The sequence below is a fragment of the Amphimedon queenslandica genome, unplaced genomic scaffold (genome assembly GCF_000090795.2).
Source record: "Amphimedon queenslandica unplaced genomic scaffold, v1.1 AMPQUscaffold_13254, whole genome shotgun sequence".
Classification (NCBI taxonomy): Eukaryota; Metazoa; Porifera; class Demospongiae; order Haplosclerida; family Niphatidae; genus Amphimedon; species Amphimedon queenslandica.
In genome coordinates this window covers 60,128-78,847 of record NW_003546510.1, presented here as the reverse complement: position 1 = coordinate 78,847, position 18,720 = coordinate 60,128, and the positions used below count along the sequence as shown (strand labels likewise).

Genomic DNA, 18,720 nt, shown 5'->3' with positions numbered 1-18,720 from the left:
GAGCCAGTGCTGAGTGTGAATGCCAAACTGAACCAGTGCTAGAAACAAGAGATGCAGGATGTCAGACAGATATTACTGGAATGATGATGGAGAGAATACTGAGAGAAGGAAAGGAGGCTCAAGAAGACTTAGAAAAAATTCGTCTAAGTGAAAATGTATTACAGAATGATCAGAAGTTACTGAAATTCTACACTGGTAAACAAATGCATAGTTGCATGAAATTATTACTAGTAATTATAGGTTTACATGAGTGGTCTGTGTTCATGGCCTTGTTTAATTTAATTCAGGCTGCATTGCCTCGTGGGATAAAGTTGTCTCAGTTTCACATGGTTATCATGTTTTTGATGAAATTGAGACTGCACTTAGAAGATGAAGATTTAGCTCAGAGATATAGCATAGCCTCTTCCACAGTTTCCAGGAATTTCAATAGAATTTTAGAAATAATGTACATAAAAACCAAGCCCTTAATTAAGTGGCCTGAGAGGGAAGTACTACGATCAACCATTCCGTATTCATTTAGGAAATTTTTTAAGAACTGTGCACTTATAGTAGATTGCACGGAAGTGTTCATTGAAAACCCCAGTGACTTGCAAGCAAAAGCACAAGTGTGGAGCAATTAATTACAAGCAGGAGGTAAGCTAGCTGCATATTCTGATAAAAGAACCATTGTAGCGCTACACCCACATGCTAATTATCGCGCTCTCAGACACCCAACATGGCGGATAGCAACGGTTGTCAAGGAAGTGCATCAATTAATTGACTCGCGCAGAACCTCTATAAAGCAACACTGATTAGAATGCTGTCCACTCATTATTCTTCACTTTTATGCTACCATCCCAAACTTTTTGTTTTATTTGCATGCAATACATTCAACAGCTTTAATTGGCTCTTCTCATACACCATGGCTGACAACTTAACCACAAGATTGGCTAACTTGGAAGCCTCAAAACAACCTATAAAATTATAAATAATAATATTGTTGCATGTACGTAAAATATTTTCTTTTGGCATGCACAAGTACTTAAGCAATAAAAATTAAATTTGGATCATCGAGGTCAACTCAAGCTAAATACACTGTATATATACAACGTCAGAACATGTCAAACCATAAATATGGACATATCAATGGTCAAACAATTATAAAAGTAAAAAATTTCTCCCAGCTATTTACTGACAAAATTTGACTGAACTTTCTGTGTACTATTATAGCACATGCATATATACATGTATGTACACAGTCTCAGGCCAGATTTTTGAGCAACTTTAATAATCATTCATAAAAATCTAATTTTGATTGTAATTAGTTCAAATCTAATAATGAACAGCCACCAGCCTTGTACTGTAGCATAGATATTTTGACCCTTTTTAGTAACTTTAAAATTAAAAAATCCACTTGTGTGATCAGAATCAGCTCAAACATTCTACACAACATAAGTACATGTATATGCATCAAACAATGAATAAAAATGGAGAATTCTCACCTAGTCACCTAGTCATTTGCAACAAAATTTTTCCAATGTCTATTGTACAGAGTCATTGGCACCATTTTTGAGCAAATTAAAAATTCACAAGAATTCTAATCTCAGTCAAAATCAAGTCAAACTCTCCACACAACACAAGTACATGTGTATACATCACAAATGTAATAAAAATAAAGAAATCTGTCTTAATCATTTTTAAACAAAGTTTTGGCCAATGTCTAGTAAAGGGTCTTTGGCCAGATTTTTTTGAGCTACTTGTAAAAAAATCTAATTTTGGTCGGAATCAGCTCCAATTTCCTAGACAACATACGAAGTCCCGTCATATAACATGATCAGGTCTTAGTCATGCAGGATTGGCATATAAAACTGATTCAATATTTGCAATTACCCTGCTTACTATAGTTGCAAAGAATAATAATTACATGCAAATTCTAAGATTGAGTACAATGCATTAAAAGAATGATCTAAAAAAATTCAAAAATACAAGATTTAGTGAGTGTATGTTCAATTCTATTAATTTAAATTAAGTTCGGTGATGAGAATTTCAAGTTTCCTAGCAATACTATAGCACCCATCTGTGTTCAGTAAATTCAAGAGGGCATGTTTAGTAGGCTGGTCTGTTTGTTTCTCCCACAATAGCAGCATCAACATCAGAGCCTTCTTTTTGCCCTCTGGACTACTCACTTCAGGCAATAGACCACTATCATCAACTATGTTCAGAGCTCTTTTTAAAGCAATAAAATCATAATCATCTGTAATAAGACTAGAAATATCCTGAGATTTCAGTAGATTATCTAAAAAAGGTGTAAATCAGTTTATTGGGCAGCAATTCAATTAAAACACACCTCTATCCATTCTTGCTTCACTATCTTTCTCTAGCAATTTACACTGCAAGAAAAAAATAAATAATACAACACATTTTACTACAAATTTACAATTACATTTAATATGATAACATTCTTTTTCTACCTGTTTTGCTGCTGAACTCCAGTATAATCTAAAATTATTCTCAGCAGGACAGGCATCACAGAATTCAGGGTTGTGCTTATAGTACAGATAATGACATTTATCATCAGGAGATTTACAGCAAGGAACAGCAAAACTATATTTGAGGTCGCGTATTGTATTTATTTTCCTTTGAAGACATCGACATGAAGCAGTGATCACTTTTTTGCATGCTTCAACTACGGTTGCTAGAGATGTGTCACTAGAGCTGTTCAGTATTCTTAATCTTGTTTTGCTTCCTTTGTATATCATCTCTATTGTAATAGGAGGGCCACTCTCAGATTGGAATAGAAATCGTGAGACGTTGCTGTGTTCTGTAGCAATAAGAGCAGCATCTTTGTTGTTATCCATGATGGCATAGCTAATGCAAGCTTGTACATTGGCTGGGAAGTTGACACTCTCTATCTCAATGAAAGCATAATCATTCTCTTTGTCTGGTGGGTTATATTCTTCATGCGTTCTTGCTAATGGTAAGTAATAGTGTACCTCATTACGTTGCTGGTGATCATCAATGAGGATAGACCGACCACTTTCAATTTTAGAGGCCATTGCAATTGTTGTAAGAACTGTCATAAAATCTTCAGCACTATCAGGATGTTTGCAAAAAATTTTTTTAACGGATGACTCTGATATGATTCCATACTTCAGCAAATTGGAAGCATACGGTTCTCCTTCCTGAGGATAATAAAGCTTGTTTAGGTACTGAGTGAACTCCCAAATATTGACAATGACAATATCTTTAATACTGTCATACTGAGGCATGTAGAGAATGCTGCCAAAATCTGTGAATGTTTTTAGAAATTCATCAACCTCTGTCTCTTTCATATTCAGCTCTTTGGCACTGTGTATAATGAAACTCCTACGCACAATCATAAATTTTGTTCCTCTACTATTAAATGATACCACTAGACTCCTCAGGACTATCCATCTGAGGGGAAGGAGTAGGGTACGCTGCTTGTACTTGTATTTGATGAGGTCTTCTATCTTCTCTCCAAGCTCCTTTATGGATTGATCATTATTGACATTGACTTCTAGCCAGTTTTTTAGGAACTGGTCTACGCCTCGTGATTGTGCTTGTTGAGAGATTTTTTCTTTGGCTTCAGCCACTATCTTGGAATCTGTAGCCGATTCATTCCTTGTTGCAACCATAACAGTGGCATTCTGTACATCTTCCTGATTGCGCTGCTGCTGAGTGTAACCAACCGTAGCAAAATGAAGGAGATACGTAAGTCGTGATCTATGTCTCATAACTAATACATCATCCCTTCTTTTTCCATAAAGGTCATGAGGCAGATTGGGTTTCTCTTCAAGATTAGGTACATCTCTATCCAGTGAGAAGAAAGCAAGACGAATATGTCTGTGGCAATGCAGCAACATCATAGATAGGAATGGGTAGAGAGCCTTATTGACACCAACGTCGATTACGTTAATAAGTGAGACTCCATCGTGAATAAGGGTCACCTTGCCAGGATCATTTTGAATACTCTTTATTAATTCTTGGGTCCTGGTCAGCAGCCATCGAACGTGCTTATCCATGTCTGTGACATATTTCGGTGATTGACAGGTTGTTTCAAACTCAATATCTGCTATACATGGATTCCGGCGAACAAGATGGCTAAGAATCGAATAAATTGCCCCAAAACGGTTGGTGGCAAAGGACCAGGCGTACATGTTATGCTGTGAACTGCCAAGGGCACATAAATCATATATCGACAAACACTTCTCATCTCTCTTTCTGTTTAAATAATAGTCAAATCCTACATTTGCATCTGGCTTCAATTCTATTTTTTGCCTGAGAACTGATTCCAAAACGGTCGTTTTTCCAGAACTAGGTAAACCCATAACTGCTATAAGACCTGTTACAACTGGGACCATTTCGTTGAGAAGGATATTCAGAAACGCTTCATGAGAAATCTTTTCATCTATTTTAAAAAACACATGTAAAAATAATGTAGCCTATTCAATTTTCATTACGTACTCAATAGTCTATTATAATTACTGTAAAAACCTCCAAACCTATACTTGCCATAAGTTATGCATGGCCTAATTTTTACCAAAATTATAGCTGTGTGCCAAATATAATATTGGGTCCCATATGGCTAAGCTGACAAGAATTCTATGATTTATAGGTCAATTCTTTAATGGGTGAGACTAATTTTGTTAGTGGCTACATCTAAATTTTTAGTTATTGCAGAGACATGATAATTATAGACCACCCAGAGTGAGAATTGCAAAAGCTATGAATTTCATTAATTTTATATACGGTCTGCCCACACGTCATAATTGGCTGCCATTTTGGTTGGCAAGTTTGTTAAGGAAGTCAATGGAGGCACAAAGAAAATGCCTCACTTACCTGCTGTAGCTCTATCAATAGCTAAAAAGTGCTTGTTATAAGAAAGAATAGCTACCATTGAGCTTCTCCTGAAAAAATTCGGTCAAATTCGTTCCAGAAATCTTAATACAGGTTTGTTTTTATGTCGGCCCATTTGTTCTCCATTGAAAGTTGCCAACCAAAATGGTGGCTGGAATTTATTTCATTCTAAACCACGCCTTACAACCGTAACAGTCTTCCCACGCAAGCAATTCTCACTCTGGGTGGTCTAATGACAAATTTTGAATAGAGGTGGGCGATACCAGAAATTTTGAATCGATACCGATACCAAGTAGTCTGAGTCTCAGTATCGAGTAGTGAATGAGTAGTCAGCTACTGCGCATGCGCAATTAAGTTATAATTAGTTATTAATAAAATGAAAAGAAATAAGCCGCCATTTTGTAATTATTAAGGGGTGTAGGCATAATTATGACGTAATAAAATAGGTGTGGTGGGGCGTGGTTACTCACTACTCGATACCAGGATTTGGTATCGAGTACTTGGTATCGGAGGCCTGGTATCGGATATATGAGTACTTTGGTATCGTATCGCCCACCTCTAATTTTGAAGCTATAGTGTATTAAGTAAGTTTCAGTGAGGGAGTCTGTCAATGGCCCGGGTTTGTAAAGAGAAACAACAAATCTAATCAACTCTGTTAATTCATCTACAGTTTTACAAAACCTACTAAGTGGTCTGATATGAAGTGATTCAGGTATATCCTCAACAACTTCATCAAAATCACTTGTTTCCTGGTAAACATACTCCCCACCGCCTCCAGTAAGGAATATAGAGCCACCCTCATCATCGGCAGGAATGATTGCAACTGGTTCTGCTTCCGTTAGATAACCTTTCTCTATTATAGCACAGATTAACTGATTATAAGTGTAAAAATCCAACTTACCACTGTCTGTCATCGTTCTTGTTTTCAGAGGTTAAAATTTTAATTTTAAATTAATTTATTTCCACGCCTCCACTTGATATCCAAACAAAGTTTAAAATTGATCACAGCACACGAATAAAATTAATCATGGAATAAAAACATAAAATAAAAAATTTTTAATTATTATTATAAATACCTATTATTATAAAATATAATCTATCAACTAGCATAAGTTATTAAATATAATTATTATTAAAATATTATCTTTTAAGTTGAACTTCAAGCTCAGTCTTTGATCCTTTGTTGTTCTCTATCCAGTGCATCAGCAATGCCAGGAATGCTGCCCATCCATTTTTCTTCACTTTTATATTATCCCAAACTTTCTTTTTTATTTGCAATACATTCAACAGGTCTCCCTGGCTCTTCTCATCCACACACTCTTCTGACAAATTTACTGCAAGGTCAGCTAACTCAGAGGCCTCAAAACAATCTATAAAAGACAGTTATACATTAAATTATAATTATCGTAAAAGCATGTACATAATAATTATAGTCCTTTGATAGGCATAAGTATAAAAATTCCATTTTGGATTAGAATCAGCTCAAACTTGATATACAACATCAGAACATGTATATGTGTCAGAAAAAAATATAAAATAGGGAATTCTCTTTTTGCAATTTTTGATGAAATTTGGCCTGACATTATGTGCTATAATAATACACGGTCTCAAGCCAGATTTTTTTAGCAAATTTTAAAATTAATAAAAAATTCCAAAATTTATCACAATCAGCTGAAACTAGAATTACTAGATGTACAACATCGAAACATGTATCTGTATTATCAAGAGTGAAAATAGAAAATTTTTTGTAGCAATTTTTGACAAATTACCATGGATCAGGGTTTTCTACAAAGTTCTACTGAGCAAGCTAAACAGCACCTCATGAGCTGGCACCAAACTGAGAAATCTCTCAGGGGGGGGGGGGGAATCCTGATTGTCACACTTTTATCTACATGTACCAGGGACATAGCCAGGGGGGCAAGGGGGGCAAATGTCCCCCCTTTTTTTAAATCAAAATTCAGAAGTAACAAAATAATAAGCTACTTTTGGAAGGAAAAGCTGTTCTACAAATTACATATGAAAGAAAAAGGCTAAATCAATCCTTCTATGATGCCATTATAAAGCTGAAAAGGTATTTAACGTTGCCTATGATCTTTCTAGAAGTCCACCATATTAAAAAATAGGTGTGGGCACGCCCTAAAAGGGTGTAGCTTTGTAAAATTTTGTGGCGCACTTCACGCGCTGCATAATTTGCCCCCCTTTTCAAAAATCCTGCCTATGCCCCTGTGTACATACATATGTACAGTGTACATAGATAGACTACAGACTTTGAGAGTTACTGGATATATACAGGAGGATGCTAATTGCTTAGATACTGAGGATGTTAGTTGCATGATTAGAGCCCTAGGCAAGAGAAGAGGCTTCTATACAATCAAGTAACATCCTCCTGTGTATATAGCCAGTAACTGTAGTTTGTCTGGTTTGTACTATAGTATGTGGGTGTATGAAAGGCAAAGGTACTGTAGTGTAGTATTGGCAGTTAGATGACACTTCTAGCTACCCGCCCTTCTGTGGTCTCCACTATATAAACTCGTGGCGGTGCCTTTCCACACACTATACAAATAACATGAAGTGGCTACTAGCTAAGGTAAAATGTAGATTGAGAAAAATTTCGCTGCGTTTGTATTGAATTGGTTGTCAGTACACTACAACAATTCAATTTTGATAAAAATTTCAATTACATTCTGTGTGGCTTAAGCCTCAACTACACTTAAATACATGTAATTCTAATTGACCCTCTAATTAAAATTACAATTGTAATGTAGGCCAGCTATCAACTACCATGCAAATAAGAAATGTATCACAACATAATAATTACAGTAACAACATAACAACACCTTTTTCAATTTCTTTTTTTCCATCTCTCTCAATATGCTACATAAAATAAAAAAAGATTGTACATATAAAAAAGTCTCCAAAATACATACCATTCTAAAAACAGCAGACTTCCAATCTTCTCTCAATACAGTAGCATTAGCATCACTACTGCACTGACTGCATGTAGAACTTGTTGCATCTTAATCTATTTGGTGATAAATGAACTGGTGAGTAGATTTATCACTCTCAGTACAGCACAGGAAAAAGCCATACTCCAAATCATCGACCGACTTCTTGACATCTTCCATGGCAGCAGTGCATGCTTTAATTACAAGAGGAAAAGCCGTTTTGCATGCTTCAGTTGAACGACCATTTCCCAATCTCAGCTCCACAATATCTTTATGGTCGATTATGGTAACATCAACGTGCTTCTTTTTATTGTAGTCTACCCTGATAACTGAGGCATTGATGTGTGGGCAAGGAATAAGAGAGCAATTGCTGTACTTGAAGAAATGACGAACCAAAAGAACTTGAATATCACCAGGTACACATGATGTGTATTGGAGGTAGAGAGAATGAGGCTGAGGACTATTGGTTGCTTTTGTAGGACGCATGCTGGGAATGTAGTACGAACAATCAGCTTCAATAGAGAAACTATCACTCTTTACTCTTGATGTGCGAACTGGAACAGCAAAACGGAAAGACTTCAAGAGTGACTTGAACATTTCGGGGTCTAACTTCTCATCATTTGCTAACTTATCAATGGCTCCTTTAGTAATGAATCCATCGGAACTTGCTTTATCAAGAGATTGGCCACAATCAAAGACCTTGTCGAGGCAATCAGTGAATCTCTCAATATCGAGCAGGACAATATCAGTGTAGGAGGGGATGTAGAGGAGACTGGCAAAGCTTGTGAAGGTGGTTAGGAATGCTTCAACTTCACTGGAATCTATACCAGCACCACATGAAGTGGCCAATTGGCTAATATCACTTCTAGTCATAAGTGATACATTTAAAGCCTGGAGAAAGCTGCGTAGAAAAAAACCACCTTACAGGTAGGCCTGCACAATATTTGCTGGTATTTTCATAAACCACTTCTTCAAGTATTTTTTTGGTTACTTTCATATCTGATAAGTTGATGTCTTTCTCAATAGGATTAAGGCGATATTTTCCAAAAATTTTCTTGAAATTATCAAATTTTGATTCACTGCACGAAGGCAAGCGAACCAGTACAGGTGGCATCTCAAAGCTTTTATGCGACTGATGTCTCATCAAGTGATGAATATGCTTCCTCCTTGTTACATAGGCATTTAAGAGGTGATTGAGTGGTGTATCATCTCCACATGTATCATAAAGCTCAGGCTCCAGTGGTGTATCTAGATTAGATGAATCTTTCCCAGACGAAAAAAATAATGGCAGTGATCTTTTGCAATACTGGCCAAGAAATGGAAGGAAACTTAGTGCTGCTTTGCTGGGGCCAATATTGAAGACGTGAAGGAAGTTAACACCTGGTGTAAGAAGATCCAGTTTTTCCTCGTGATTTTTGAGAGCCTTCAGTCTCTATGTTACTTCATAAAAGAGCCACTCCCCATGCTTGTTCTGCTTTAGCTCTTCTTCATTAAAATCAGCTTTATTTTCAGCAATATGCAAAAATTTGATCGGGATATCTCTTAGCTTCAGAGATTGAATGAGACAGCATAAAAAGCAGAGGCTAATACTTGAACGCTTAGTGCCCAACAACCACATGAAATCATTAAAAGGAGACTTGCCCAAAATATTGAAATTAAAAGACGATAGGCCCTTCTTTGAACACCTTTTTTGCAACCTTGCATGATACTGACAGGCCAAACCTGATTTGCTGTCCCTAAATCTAACAGCAGTCTTGATGAAGTCTTGAAATAAAGCTGATTTCTCTTGAGTAGAGAGGCCAACAAGAGTGGCAGTGCACATAAATACAGGAACAGACCTTGTCTTGACCAGATCAAGCATATACAGAAAATCTAGTGCTTTTTCTTTTGATGAAGAAGGGCCTATACATAAAAAATCATGGTTAAGGCATGGCATAAGGCCAATGTATAATGTCATTATGATTTGACTTTGTGAGATGCACAATGTGAATATAGAACAATTACAGCATAAATTTTTACCTTTTGGGACAACAAGGACATCTTCATGTAGTTCTGCAGCTTCCTCTATATCACTAGTTTGGGATTCATGATCCGGTAGGTCGAAAGACTTTGGGGGAGACTCCGTAGTAGCAGTAGAAGGAATAGGATTCTCATCATAAATCAATCTATTCATTGTGCAACTAATATCGGATTTTACTGAACAATGCTCTAAGCAGTCCATGCCAGGGACCATGTCCTTTGGCACAGACTTCATCTTTTGTAACTGGAAGACAGTATGCGATGATTCGTTACGAACATCAGTTACATCATTCTCCTCAGCTTCCATGTAAATGCCATATTATTTTCTTCATTTAGTTGCTCATCCCGAGGCTCAACCTACAGAATTACATGTATATATATTCTTAGCTCATAGCCTATGGATAAGGTCATGTATACTACATGTATATTACAACTGAGTTTGACTGGAAGTGGAACTACAGGAACTGTGCATGGAAGCAGCTGTGTGGAATATGAAAAAATGTAGCCATGATGCCATTAGTGACATATTATAACAATATTCATAAAAGCAAGGCTGATATTTTACAGCTTCGTGGTTGACCTGTATTTCACTTTAAAATGGGTCTTGTTTTTTGTGATAAGCAGTACAATAGCTGCTGATAGGAGTCAACTGGTCTTCATTATCAGAATATCTTGCTCTGTTAGCTTTTACAAGAATTATTAGTTTGTTTGGGTTTGAGCTCGAAACCACATGTTCCGGCCATTCTTAGGCATGGTAAACTACCGGTATAACTATTGGGTTTATAGGGAGAGCCCAGTGAAGTTCTCAGGGTTCCCAAGGGCTGAGAGACATAAGACCTGAGATCCTATGATGGCATTGGGCAAATAAGAACCTGTGAAAGTTTTATCCTTATCCCACATTCCTACGAAAAGTTATTCCAGCTTTTTCTTGGGTCAAGCTCAGTTGGGGCATATAGTCCCACCCACGCATATGATCATTAGTCTTTTTGACAGGGTTAGTCTGCCACAAACATGCATGTGTCTAACGTACCCTATCGGGATCCTTTGCAAATGAAGGAGAAAGCAGCACTTCTAGAGGCTGAGGGCTCTCAACATTAGCAGGATCTGGTGCTCTCACAGAATCAGGACTCACCCATCTTAATTAATTTATATAGGGGTGTGTCACTAATCATAATAGTGGCACACCCCATACAAAATTTTTAAATTTCAATTATTCATGTATCATCATGATAAAAGCTAAAACATACATGTCTTATTATCCCTCTATATCTAAGGATTTTTTAATGACATTACAGACACTGCAAAAAATGCTACAAAATTTTATGCATTAACAGCAACAAACTATAATATACTATTAAAATTTGTGTGAAGTTATTTGCAAGTATGGCAAGTATGTATAATATCCATTGCAAATAACTGATAATTACTGATGTACTCTGCTCTTGTTACAAAATATAAATATTTAAAAAGAATTATTTAAATAATTATAAAAACATATGGAGCTCTTCCAGAAGCTCATCCTTTGACTTTTTGTGCTTCTTTATCCACTGATCAAGCAACATTGCAAATGCCATCCACCCACCACCAGTCTTGACTTTGATACCATCCCAAACTTCTCGTTCTACTTTTAACCGTCTCAACAGACTCAACTGACTCTCATCATCTACAAACTCTTGTGATAGCTTCACTGCAAGACTAGCCAGCTCCAAGGAATCTGCAAAGACATCGTTAATATTCAGTTTCACAAATAACAGCATTGTGTATTTTCATAAGTTATATATATATATATATATATATTGGGAGCAAACATTGATAATGATAACTGCCATTATACCATGACAGGAACTACCATAAGATCATAAATACCTTTCGTTATTTCTAATTCTTTTCCATCACTTTCAATAGCCTATGAATAAATGTAAATTATAAAAGAAGACTCTGAAAATGCTATTACTATTTTAGAAACAGACGACTTCCAATATTCCCGCAAGGAAATGGGATAAGAATCACTAGCTTCAACTTTACTGCAACTTTCACATGAAGTCTCCCCATCATTTGTCATTCTGTGATAGATGAACTGGTGATCATTACTCTCAGTACAGCGCAGCAAAAAATAATACTCTAAATCATCGACCGACTTCTTGACATCTTCCATGGCAGCAGTGCATGCTTTAACTACCAATGGGAAAGCTGTTTTGTATGCTTCAGTTGAACGACCATGTTCCAATCTCAGCTCCACGATATCTTTGTGATCAATTATGGTAACATCAATGTGCTTCTCTTTACTATGATGTATCCTGATGACTGAAGCATTGATGTGTAGGTAAGGGACAAGAGAGCAATTGCTGTACTTGAGGAAATGACGAACCAAATAAACTTGAATATTACCGGGCACACATGATGTGTACTGGAGGTAGAGAGAATGAAACTGAGGGCCATTGGTTGCTTTTGTAGGACGCATGCTGGGAATGTAGAACGAACAATCTGCTTCAATAAAGAAAATATTGTTGCTCTTCACTTTTGATGTGCAAACTGGAACAGCAAAACGAAAAGACTTCAAGAGTGACTTAAACATTTTGGGGTCTAACTCCTCATCCTTTGCTAACTTATCAATGGCTCCTTCAGTAATGAATCCAAACAAATTTGCTTTATCGAGCAGAGAATGGCCACAGTCAAAGACCTTGTCGAGGCAATCAGTGAATCTCTCAATATCTAGCAGGACAATATCAGTGTAGGAGGGGATGTAAAGGAGACTGGCAAAGCTTGTGAAGGTGGTCAGAAATGCTTCAACTTCACTGGAATCTATACCAGCACCACATGAAGTGGCCAATTTGCTGATATCACTTCTAGTTATAAGTGATATGTTTAAAGCCTGGAGAAAGCTGCGCAGAAAAACCCACCTTACAGGTAGACCAGTAACATATTTGCTCATATTTTTGATAACCATTCTCTCAAGAATTTCCTTGGTTTGTTTCATATTGGAGAGATCGATATCTTTGAAATTAGCGTCAAAGCCTTGTTCCTCAAAAATTTCCTTGAGACTATTGAATTTTGATTCTTGACTATACGATGGTTGGCGCATAAAGACCGGTTGCCCTGAATTTTCCCTTGAATGAAATCTCACAAAATGATTAAGAAACTTCCGTCTTGGCACGTAGGCATTAAGCAAATGATTGACGGACGATTTATACTCATCATAAGCCTCAGGCTTCAGCGGCTTACACAATTCGGTACAATCTGCTGTTGAAGCAAAGAATAAGGGAAGTAACCTTTTGCAATGCTGGCCAAGAAACGGGAGGAAATTATGTGCTGCTTTGCTGGGGCCAATATTGAAGACGGTGAGGAACGTCACACCTGGTGTAAGGAGATCCAATTTTTCCTGATGTTTCTTAAGAGCCTTCAGTCTCTTTGTTACTTCATAGAAGAGCCACTCCCCATGCTTGTTCTGCCTCAGATCCTCTTTATTAACATCTGCTTCATTTTCAGCGATGTCCAATGATTCGATTGGAATATCTCTCAGCTTCAGAGCTTGAAGGAGACAGCACAAAAAGCAGAGGCTGATACTTGACCGTTTAGTGCCCAACAACCACATGAGATCATTGAAAGGAGACTTGCCCAAAATATTGAAATTAAAAGAAGACAGGCCCTCCTTTGAACACCTTTCCTGCAAGCTGGCATAATATTGCTTTGCTGTTTCCGATTCACAATTTCTAAAACGAACAGCCATTTTTATGAAATCTTGAAATAAATCAGCTTTTCTTTTAGGAGAGAGGCCAGTGAGAGTAGCAACACACATAACCACAGGAACAGAACTGGTCTTCACCAAATCAAGCAAAAATGGAAAATCTAACTTCAGTGCTTTTGTTACAGAAAGACCTATTTAAAAAATAATAATTACATGTACATGTAATAAAATAAGTGCAGTCATTACTTCTAGGGATTTCCATGGTTTTCTTTTCAAATTCCATAGCTTCTTCTATATCGCTAGTTTGTGATTCGTCATCAAGAGAGTCGGAAGACTTTGAGGGAGACTCTTCAGTAGGAGACATAGGGTTCTCATCGTAGATCAATCTATTCATCGTGCAACTAATGTCGGATTTTTCTGAATAAAGCTCTAAGTAGTCCATACCCGAAACCATGTTTTGTAGGACAGACTTCATCTTCTGTAACTGGATGACAGTATGTGATTCATTATGAGCGCCACTCTTCTCAGCTTTTGTGTAAACGCCAAATCCATTTTCTTCATTCAGTTGCTCATCCGTAGACTCAACCTACATAATTATAATGTACATTAAAGTAAGTTTACGCTTAGCCCATAGCATAATAGGTCATGTAGTCCCACCCACGCACATGATAACCGAGCCCATACATGATAACCGAGCCCATACAGATTATACGCCACAAACATGTGTCCAACGTACCCCAACGGGATCCTGTGTAAATTTTTGAGAATGCTGCTCTTCTAGAGGGTGGGAGCTCTCAACATTAACAGGGTCTGTTCTCAAAAAATCAGGACTCGGAGTCGCCATTTTGATTTCAAGTGACACAGTACAGTACAGACACACCCCCACATAATAATTAAAATTCTATTTTTCCATGTAATCATGGTTTAATTTATTATCATGAGTAAATTTTTATAAAAATACATGTGACAGTGTTACTGTTATGATCCCTCTAAATCTAGGGATTTATCATCGGCATTACAGACACTGCACACTGGCACAAGACAATGTTAAAAAATTTGACGCATTTAAAAGATTTATAGCTACTTTTAAACTGAGCTAAGCATCAACAAGCTATATGTAATATACTATTATAATTTTTGTGAAATCTGTTCTATAGCATGCATTAATAATAATATTATTGTAGATTCTCAGTGTCCTTCTTTTTGATCTCTTGTTTATCTTCAGACAAGGTGAGATTGAAGGATCTTCTTCAGATCTTCCTCAGTCTCGTAAGACTCAACATAAAAACCAGGACCAGTGGCACCACGGATCATTGGAGAAAGATTATCAACATCTGCAAGAAAAATAAAGTTTATAGATCATGTCATCTAGCTACTCATTGAAGCAATTGAACTTTAATTAATTGGGCATGCAAAGCCCACTAAGATGAGAAAACGTCTGTATGTATGCATGTATGTGTAGTTGTCTAACTATGATTAAAGTTAAATAAGTCTATCTTCATTATTTAATGCTATAAGCAAAATAACTTTAATTGCTGCACAATATGATGAACTGATGGTAAAACTTATATTTCTAAGCAAGATAATTACATCAAGAATTAATTGTGTATATATATATGTACACATGTTCACTAATGCTTTCCTGCTCATGTGCGGTCTGCCTGTATGTCTCACAGCACAACAAAATAGAGTGGCTCGGGGGCTGAGCCCTTTAATGTTTTACATTTTTTACACAGCTGCATGTATTTTCTGTATGCATGCCCATGCAAGCTATAGCAGTCGTCCAACTTACCACGGCCATCTGTCTTATGGAAGAGACAAACAACTTTGTAGCCTTTGTTTTGAGCAAAGCTGATCTCATAGCCAACACCAAGAGATGGATAGGTCACATCAGCAACAAGACCTGCAGTTACATACAATATTGGCAAATCATGATGATTGAAAGTCTTACAATTAGCAGATCCAAGGCTTTCCAACTCTCCATAGTAAATTTGATCAGCAGCCAAACCAACACGATCTAATAAATGGGAAATTAAAATGGAGTGATTGTGCTTAACAAAGACTTTAAAGCAAGGAACATACCAGCCTTCTTCTTCTTTTTCTTCAAGCTCACATCAACACTGCAGGTCTGGAGGGTGTCCCTGATGCAATCGTACCATTTCTCCATTGGGTTATCATCAGGACTGCCAGACACGCGATGAGTAAAGAACACCTTTGTAGCCTCTCCCATTCTCTTTAGTTACAGTGGTCCACTTGTTTTGTTGAAGAAATAAAGCTTTCTAGTTTCTAAAACGAGCTGGTTCGGCGGAGCGGCCTCCTTTTATAACGCAGAAATTGATTAAAGAAGTGGGCGTACGAGGAAACGTGGGCTGCTCCAATAATGCTTAGGCTTGAAGTTCATCACTTAGTTCAGTGGACTAGAGCTCTAAGATTACAATGATGTAGTGCATAATTTAATACTATATTCACCAATAAAGAATAATGGGTCTTTATTGAGTTAAGGTTATGTAATACATTGCCAAAATAATCCAAGCCGGAAGCAAATCATAACCCAACTCCTTCCTGTTTTTAGTGCCGAAGTGTAAACCAATTTGTGCTTCTTAGCCACACGTCTACTAATGAACGGTTGCCTAGAGGAGAGACCTGGCACTTGCAGTAAATGATAAACAACAAACAAGTTTATGCCGTAGTGTGACTTACCTTCGTTATGGTACTTTTAATACATTCCTATTGCCTAGTAACAAGGAAGGAAGCAGTAGCTAGAGGAACACTGACAAACAATACTTTAAGAGTTAGTCCCATACTTGGCGTACAGAGTAGACAAATTGGACTGTAGGAGTTGAACTGCAACAAATTTCATATTATAGTATTGTTCAAGCTTGTTAGCCAAACCATCATTACCCGACCAATTCATGATTTTACATGTCACTGTATAAGAATTCCTTACAATAAAGGCCTTTAATATAGGCAAGCAGTCATGCACTAAATTTTATAATAATGTTACTGATTTTACATTACAAATAGATACATTATTGATTGATTGATTGGTTACTATACATGTAGATGCCGAATACACATACTTGCACATTTTCTTAGAACTAATTTGGTACGGTAAACGAAATCTGATACTCATTAACAATTCACGTAAGGAATTGGGCAAGAAACAAACACACTAGTCTTAACACACACACACACACACACACACACACACACACACACACACACACATACACATCTACTGATTAAATTCTTAAGAAGATACTAATGAAAGCAAAGAGAAGACAAACATTAATAGTAGCCTATAAGCAAAAAGGAGTAAAATTAGACGATGTGATGCCAAAAATCAAAAGAAATAAAACCATACTATTGGCAGATGTGACATAATTAGTTACTACGCTTCTTCTTTTTACATTTTTTACTTCTTTTCATTTTAGATGTACATGTACATACACTTTCGATGACCACACACGTGCATGCATCATTATCATAATGCCAATTACTCTTGGCACAGCTGGCTAGTGTAAATAACCTGTTAATATTACATTTTAGTCTACACGAGCAGAAGAAAAATTCACTCAATATAATAATTAGTGCCAAGAAAAAGATGATAAAAGACAAAGAGAGAGAAATAAAGAAAGAAATGACATGAAAACTTATTATCTCAATATTATTATTATTATTATTATTAGATCAATATAATTATAATCATTATTAAATACTACTACACACGTTTACGTATAATAATTTATAATGAAAACCTGTTCCCGCCACTTCGTCTCATTCTAACTAATAGAAACACTAACAGTGAGCCAAGACCAGCTGTCACCAAGACCCCGAGACTGGCCATCTTGAGCCAGCGAGGAATACGAAAACTAGAGGGTAGGTTCTGTGACCTTTAAGAAGAAGAGATTAAAAATACATTAACCTTTTATGACCTCAATGGATAAACAAGGTACTAACAAGTCATGTTAGAATGTGTACCAATAAATGTTAATTTGTTGATACATTAATTGACTAAATTGAGTGCAAAATGATACACATACATTTACATGTACATCTACTAGGCTCCTCCATATAGAGCTTAATAGTTAATAATAATATTTAATTTGTCTTACGGGTCTAATGAAACAGCTGCTAGTCTGGCATACGCCTGTGTGTATGAATCAGGCAATGGAAGGCAGACTGATAATGGAGGAGGAAGGTCTACATCGTGACAAAACTCATTCGGCTGAAGCTCTCCAACCTTAATAGAGAGGGAGGGAAGAGAGTAGAGAGGTAAAGAGAGAGGACATTATGCTGCGTTCACACACTACAGGAGTGGGCCAAACCGTGCTGAGCCAGGATGAGCTGGCCCTGCTGTACTAACCATGCTGGCCTGCTTTGGCCCAGCTCACTTCAGCTTGGTTTGGTTAGTGTTTACACTATCAAATGAAACTGTACTGGCCCACGTTAAACAGGGCTGGCTCAGTTAAAAAAGCTAGTGTAAATGCAGTATTATAGTCTCTTTCTCTTGGTTTACTTGTTCTACTGTTGGTAGATCAGTCTTGGTCGCTATGAACACACAAGGGATGACTTCAGATATGGTACTATCAATAGCATTCTATAAAAACCAAGAAAAACCAGCAATGAACATAATATACACATGTACATGTACAAGTACAGAGATGTACATGTAAAAGTATATGCAGGCAGATGTGTGCATGTTATTGTATTCATATTGAGTTGAATTGATGGAGTAAGGTTCCCCCTTCTCCCTACATGTGTATGTCATAGGACCTCACTGAGAAGATGAATAAAGAATGGCCAACACTATATGGTGGTGATTCTACTAGCTTTTGGCAAGCCCGGAAGGCGATCAAGGTGTTTACTGTTAAAATTTGGAATGTGGTTTCCTTATTGGACACCCTTTCTTGTGCATATACACGTACATGTCCTGTATGAGTATGAGTATATGTACATGTACAAGTTTACGCAGGTGCATGTACATGTACATGTATGTGTGTGTATATACTATACTGTATGTAGTGAAAATGTAGATTAAAAAAGTATCTCTCTCACACATCCACTTCCTCCTTCATTTTACTCATTCTGTTCTCTCTTCTTTCTCTCTCTCTTTCTCCCTCCCTCTCCCTCTCTACCTCCTTCCCTCCCTCCCTCCCTCTCTCCCTCTCTCTCTCTCTCTCTCTCCCTCCCTCCCTCTCTCCCTCTACTCCC

General features: G+C 37.0%; 6 protein-coding genes across 7 annotated transcripts in view; 1 reads left to right on the top strand and 5 right to left on the bottom strand.

Annotated features, from left to right (window-relative positions):
• Positions 1-6: 6 nt before the first annotated feature.
• On the top strand, positions 7-775 carry LOC109584034 (uncharacterized). Its single transcript, XM_019999598.1, has 2 exons — positions 7-195; positions 241-775. Exons 1-2 carry the CDS (start codon positions 81-83, stop codon positions 618-620), a joined length of 495 nt encoding a protein of 164 aa, XP_019855157.1. The 5' UTR covers positions 7-80; the 3' UTR covers positions 621-775.
• Positions 776-1,899: 1,124 nt separating this feature from the next.
• LOC109584049 (uncharacterized) lies at positions 1,900-5,850 on the bottom strand. Of its 2 annotated transcripts, XM_019999609.1 has the most exons (5): positions 5,759-5,850; positions 5,543-5,710; positions 2,451-4,408; positions 2,327-2,369; positions 1,900-2,275 (listed from the first exon to the last, which is right to left on the bottom strand). In XM_019999609.1, exons 1-5 carry the CDS (start codon positions 5,769-5,771, stop codon positions 1,995-1,997), a joined length of 2,463 nt encoding a protein of 820 aa, XP_019855168.1. In that variant the 5' UTR covers positions 5,772-5,850; the 3' UTR covers positions 1,900-1,994. The 2 variants fall into 2 exon arrangements, with proteins under 2 accessions (XP_019855168.1, XP_019855169.1); XM_019999610.1 differs by lacking the exon at positions 5,543-5,710.
• Positions 5,851-5,961: 111 nt separating this feature from the next.
• LOC109584050 (uncharacterized) lies at positions 5,962-10,942 on the bottom strand. Its single transcript, XM_019999611.1, has 5 exons — positions 10,852-10,942; positions 9,822-10,178; positions 7,785-9,704; positions 7,695-7,731; positions 5,962-6,227 (listed from the first exon to the last, which is right to left on the bottom strand). Exons 2-3 carry the CDS (start codon positions 10,126-10,128, stop codon positions 9,235-9,237), a joined length of 777 nt encoding a protein of 258 aa, XP_019855170.1. The 5' UTR covers positions 10,129-10,178; positions 10,852-10,942; the 3' UTR covers positions 5,962-6,227; positions 7,695-7,731; positions 7,785-9,234.
• Positions 10,943-11,044: 102 nt separating this feature from the next.
• Positions 11,045-14,350, bottom strand: LOC109584028 (uncharacterized). The gene is made up of 5 exons (XM_019999590.1): positions 14,243-14,350; positions 13,753-14,092; positions 11,776-13,697; positions 11,688-11,727; positions 11,045-11,535 (listed from the first exon to the last, which is right to left on the bottom strand). Exons 1-5 carry the CDS (start codon positions 14,348-14,350, stop codon positions 11,306-11,308), a joined length of 2,640 nt encoding a protein of 879 aa, XP_019855149.1. The 3' UTR covers positions 11,045-11,305.
• Positions 14,351-14,561: 211 nt separating this feature from the next.
• On the bottom strand, positions 14,562-15,800 carry LOC100638178 (putative 2'-deoxynucleoside 5'-phosphate N-hydrolase 1). The gene is made up of 4 exons (XM_003388382.3): positions 15,589-15,800; positions 15,458-15,523; positions 15,299-15,409; positions 14,562-14,840 (listed from the first exon to the last, which is right to left on the bottom strand). Exons 1-4 carry the CDS (start codon positions 15,734-15,736, stop codon positions 14,728-14,730), a joined length of 438 nt encoding a protein of 145 aa, XP_003388430.1. The 5' UTR covers positions 15,737-15,800; the 3' UTR covers positions 14,562-14,727.
• A 1,244-nt stretch (positions 15,801-17,044) lies between these two features.
• LOC100638053 (mitochondrial Rho GTPase 1-A-like) overlaps positions 17,045-18,720 on the bottom strand; it is a 5,716-nt gene continuing 4,040 nt past the window's right edge. Inside the window, exons 10-12 of the mRNA XM_003388381.2 lie at positions 18,026-18,106; positions 17,622-17,749; positions 17,045-17,399 (exon numbers count right to left, since the gene is read on the bottom strand). Coding sequence (XP_003388429.2) covers positions 17,252-17,399; positions 17,622-17,749; positions 18,026-18,106 — 357 coding nt within the window. The 3' untranslated portion in view covers positions 17,045-17,251. The remainder of the gene's footprint in view (positions 17,400-17,621; positions 17,750-18,025; positions 18,107-18,720) is intronic.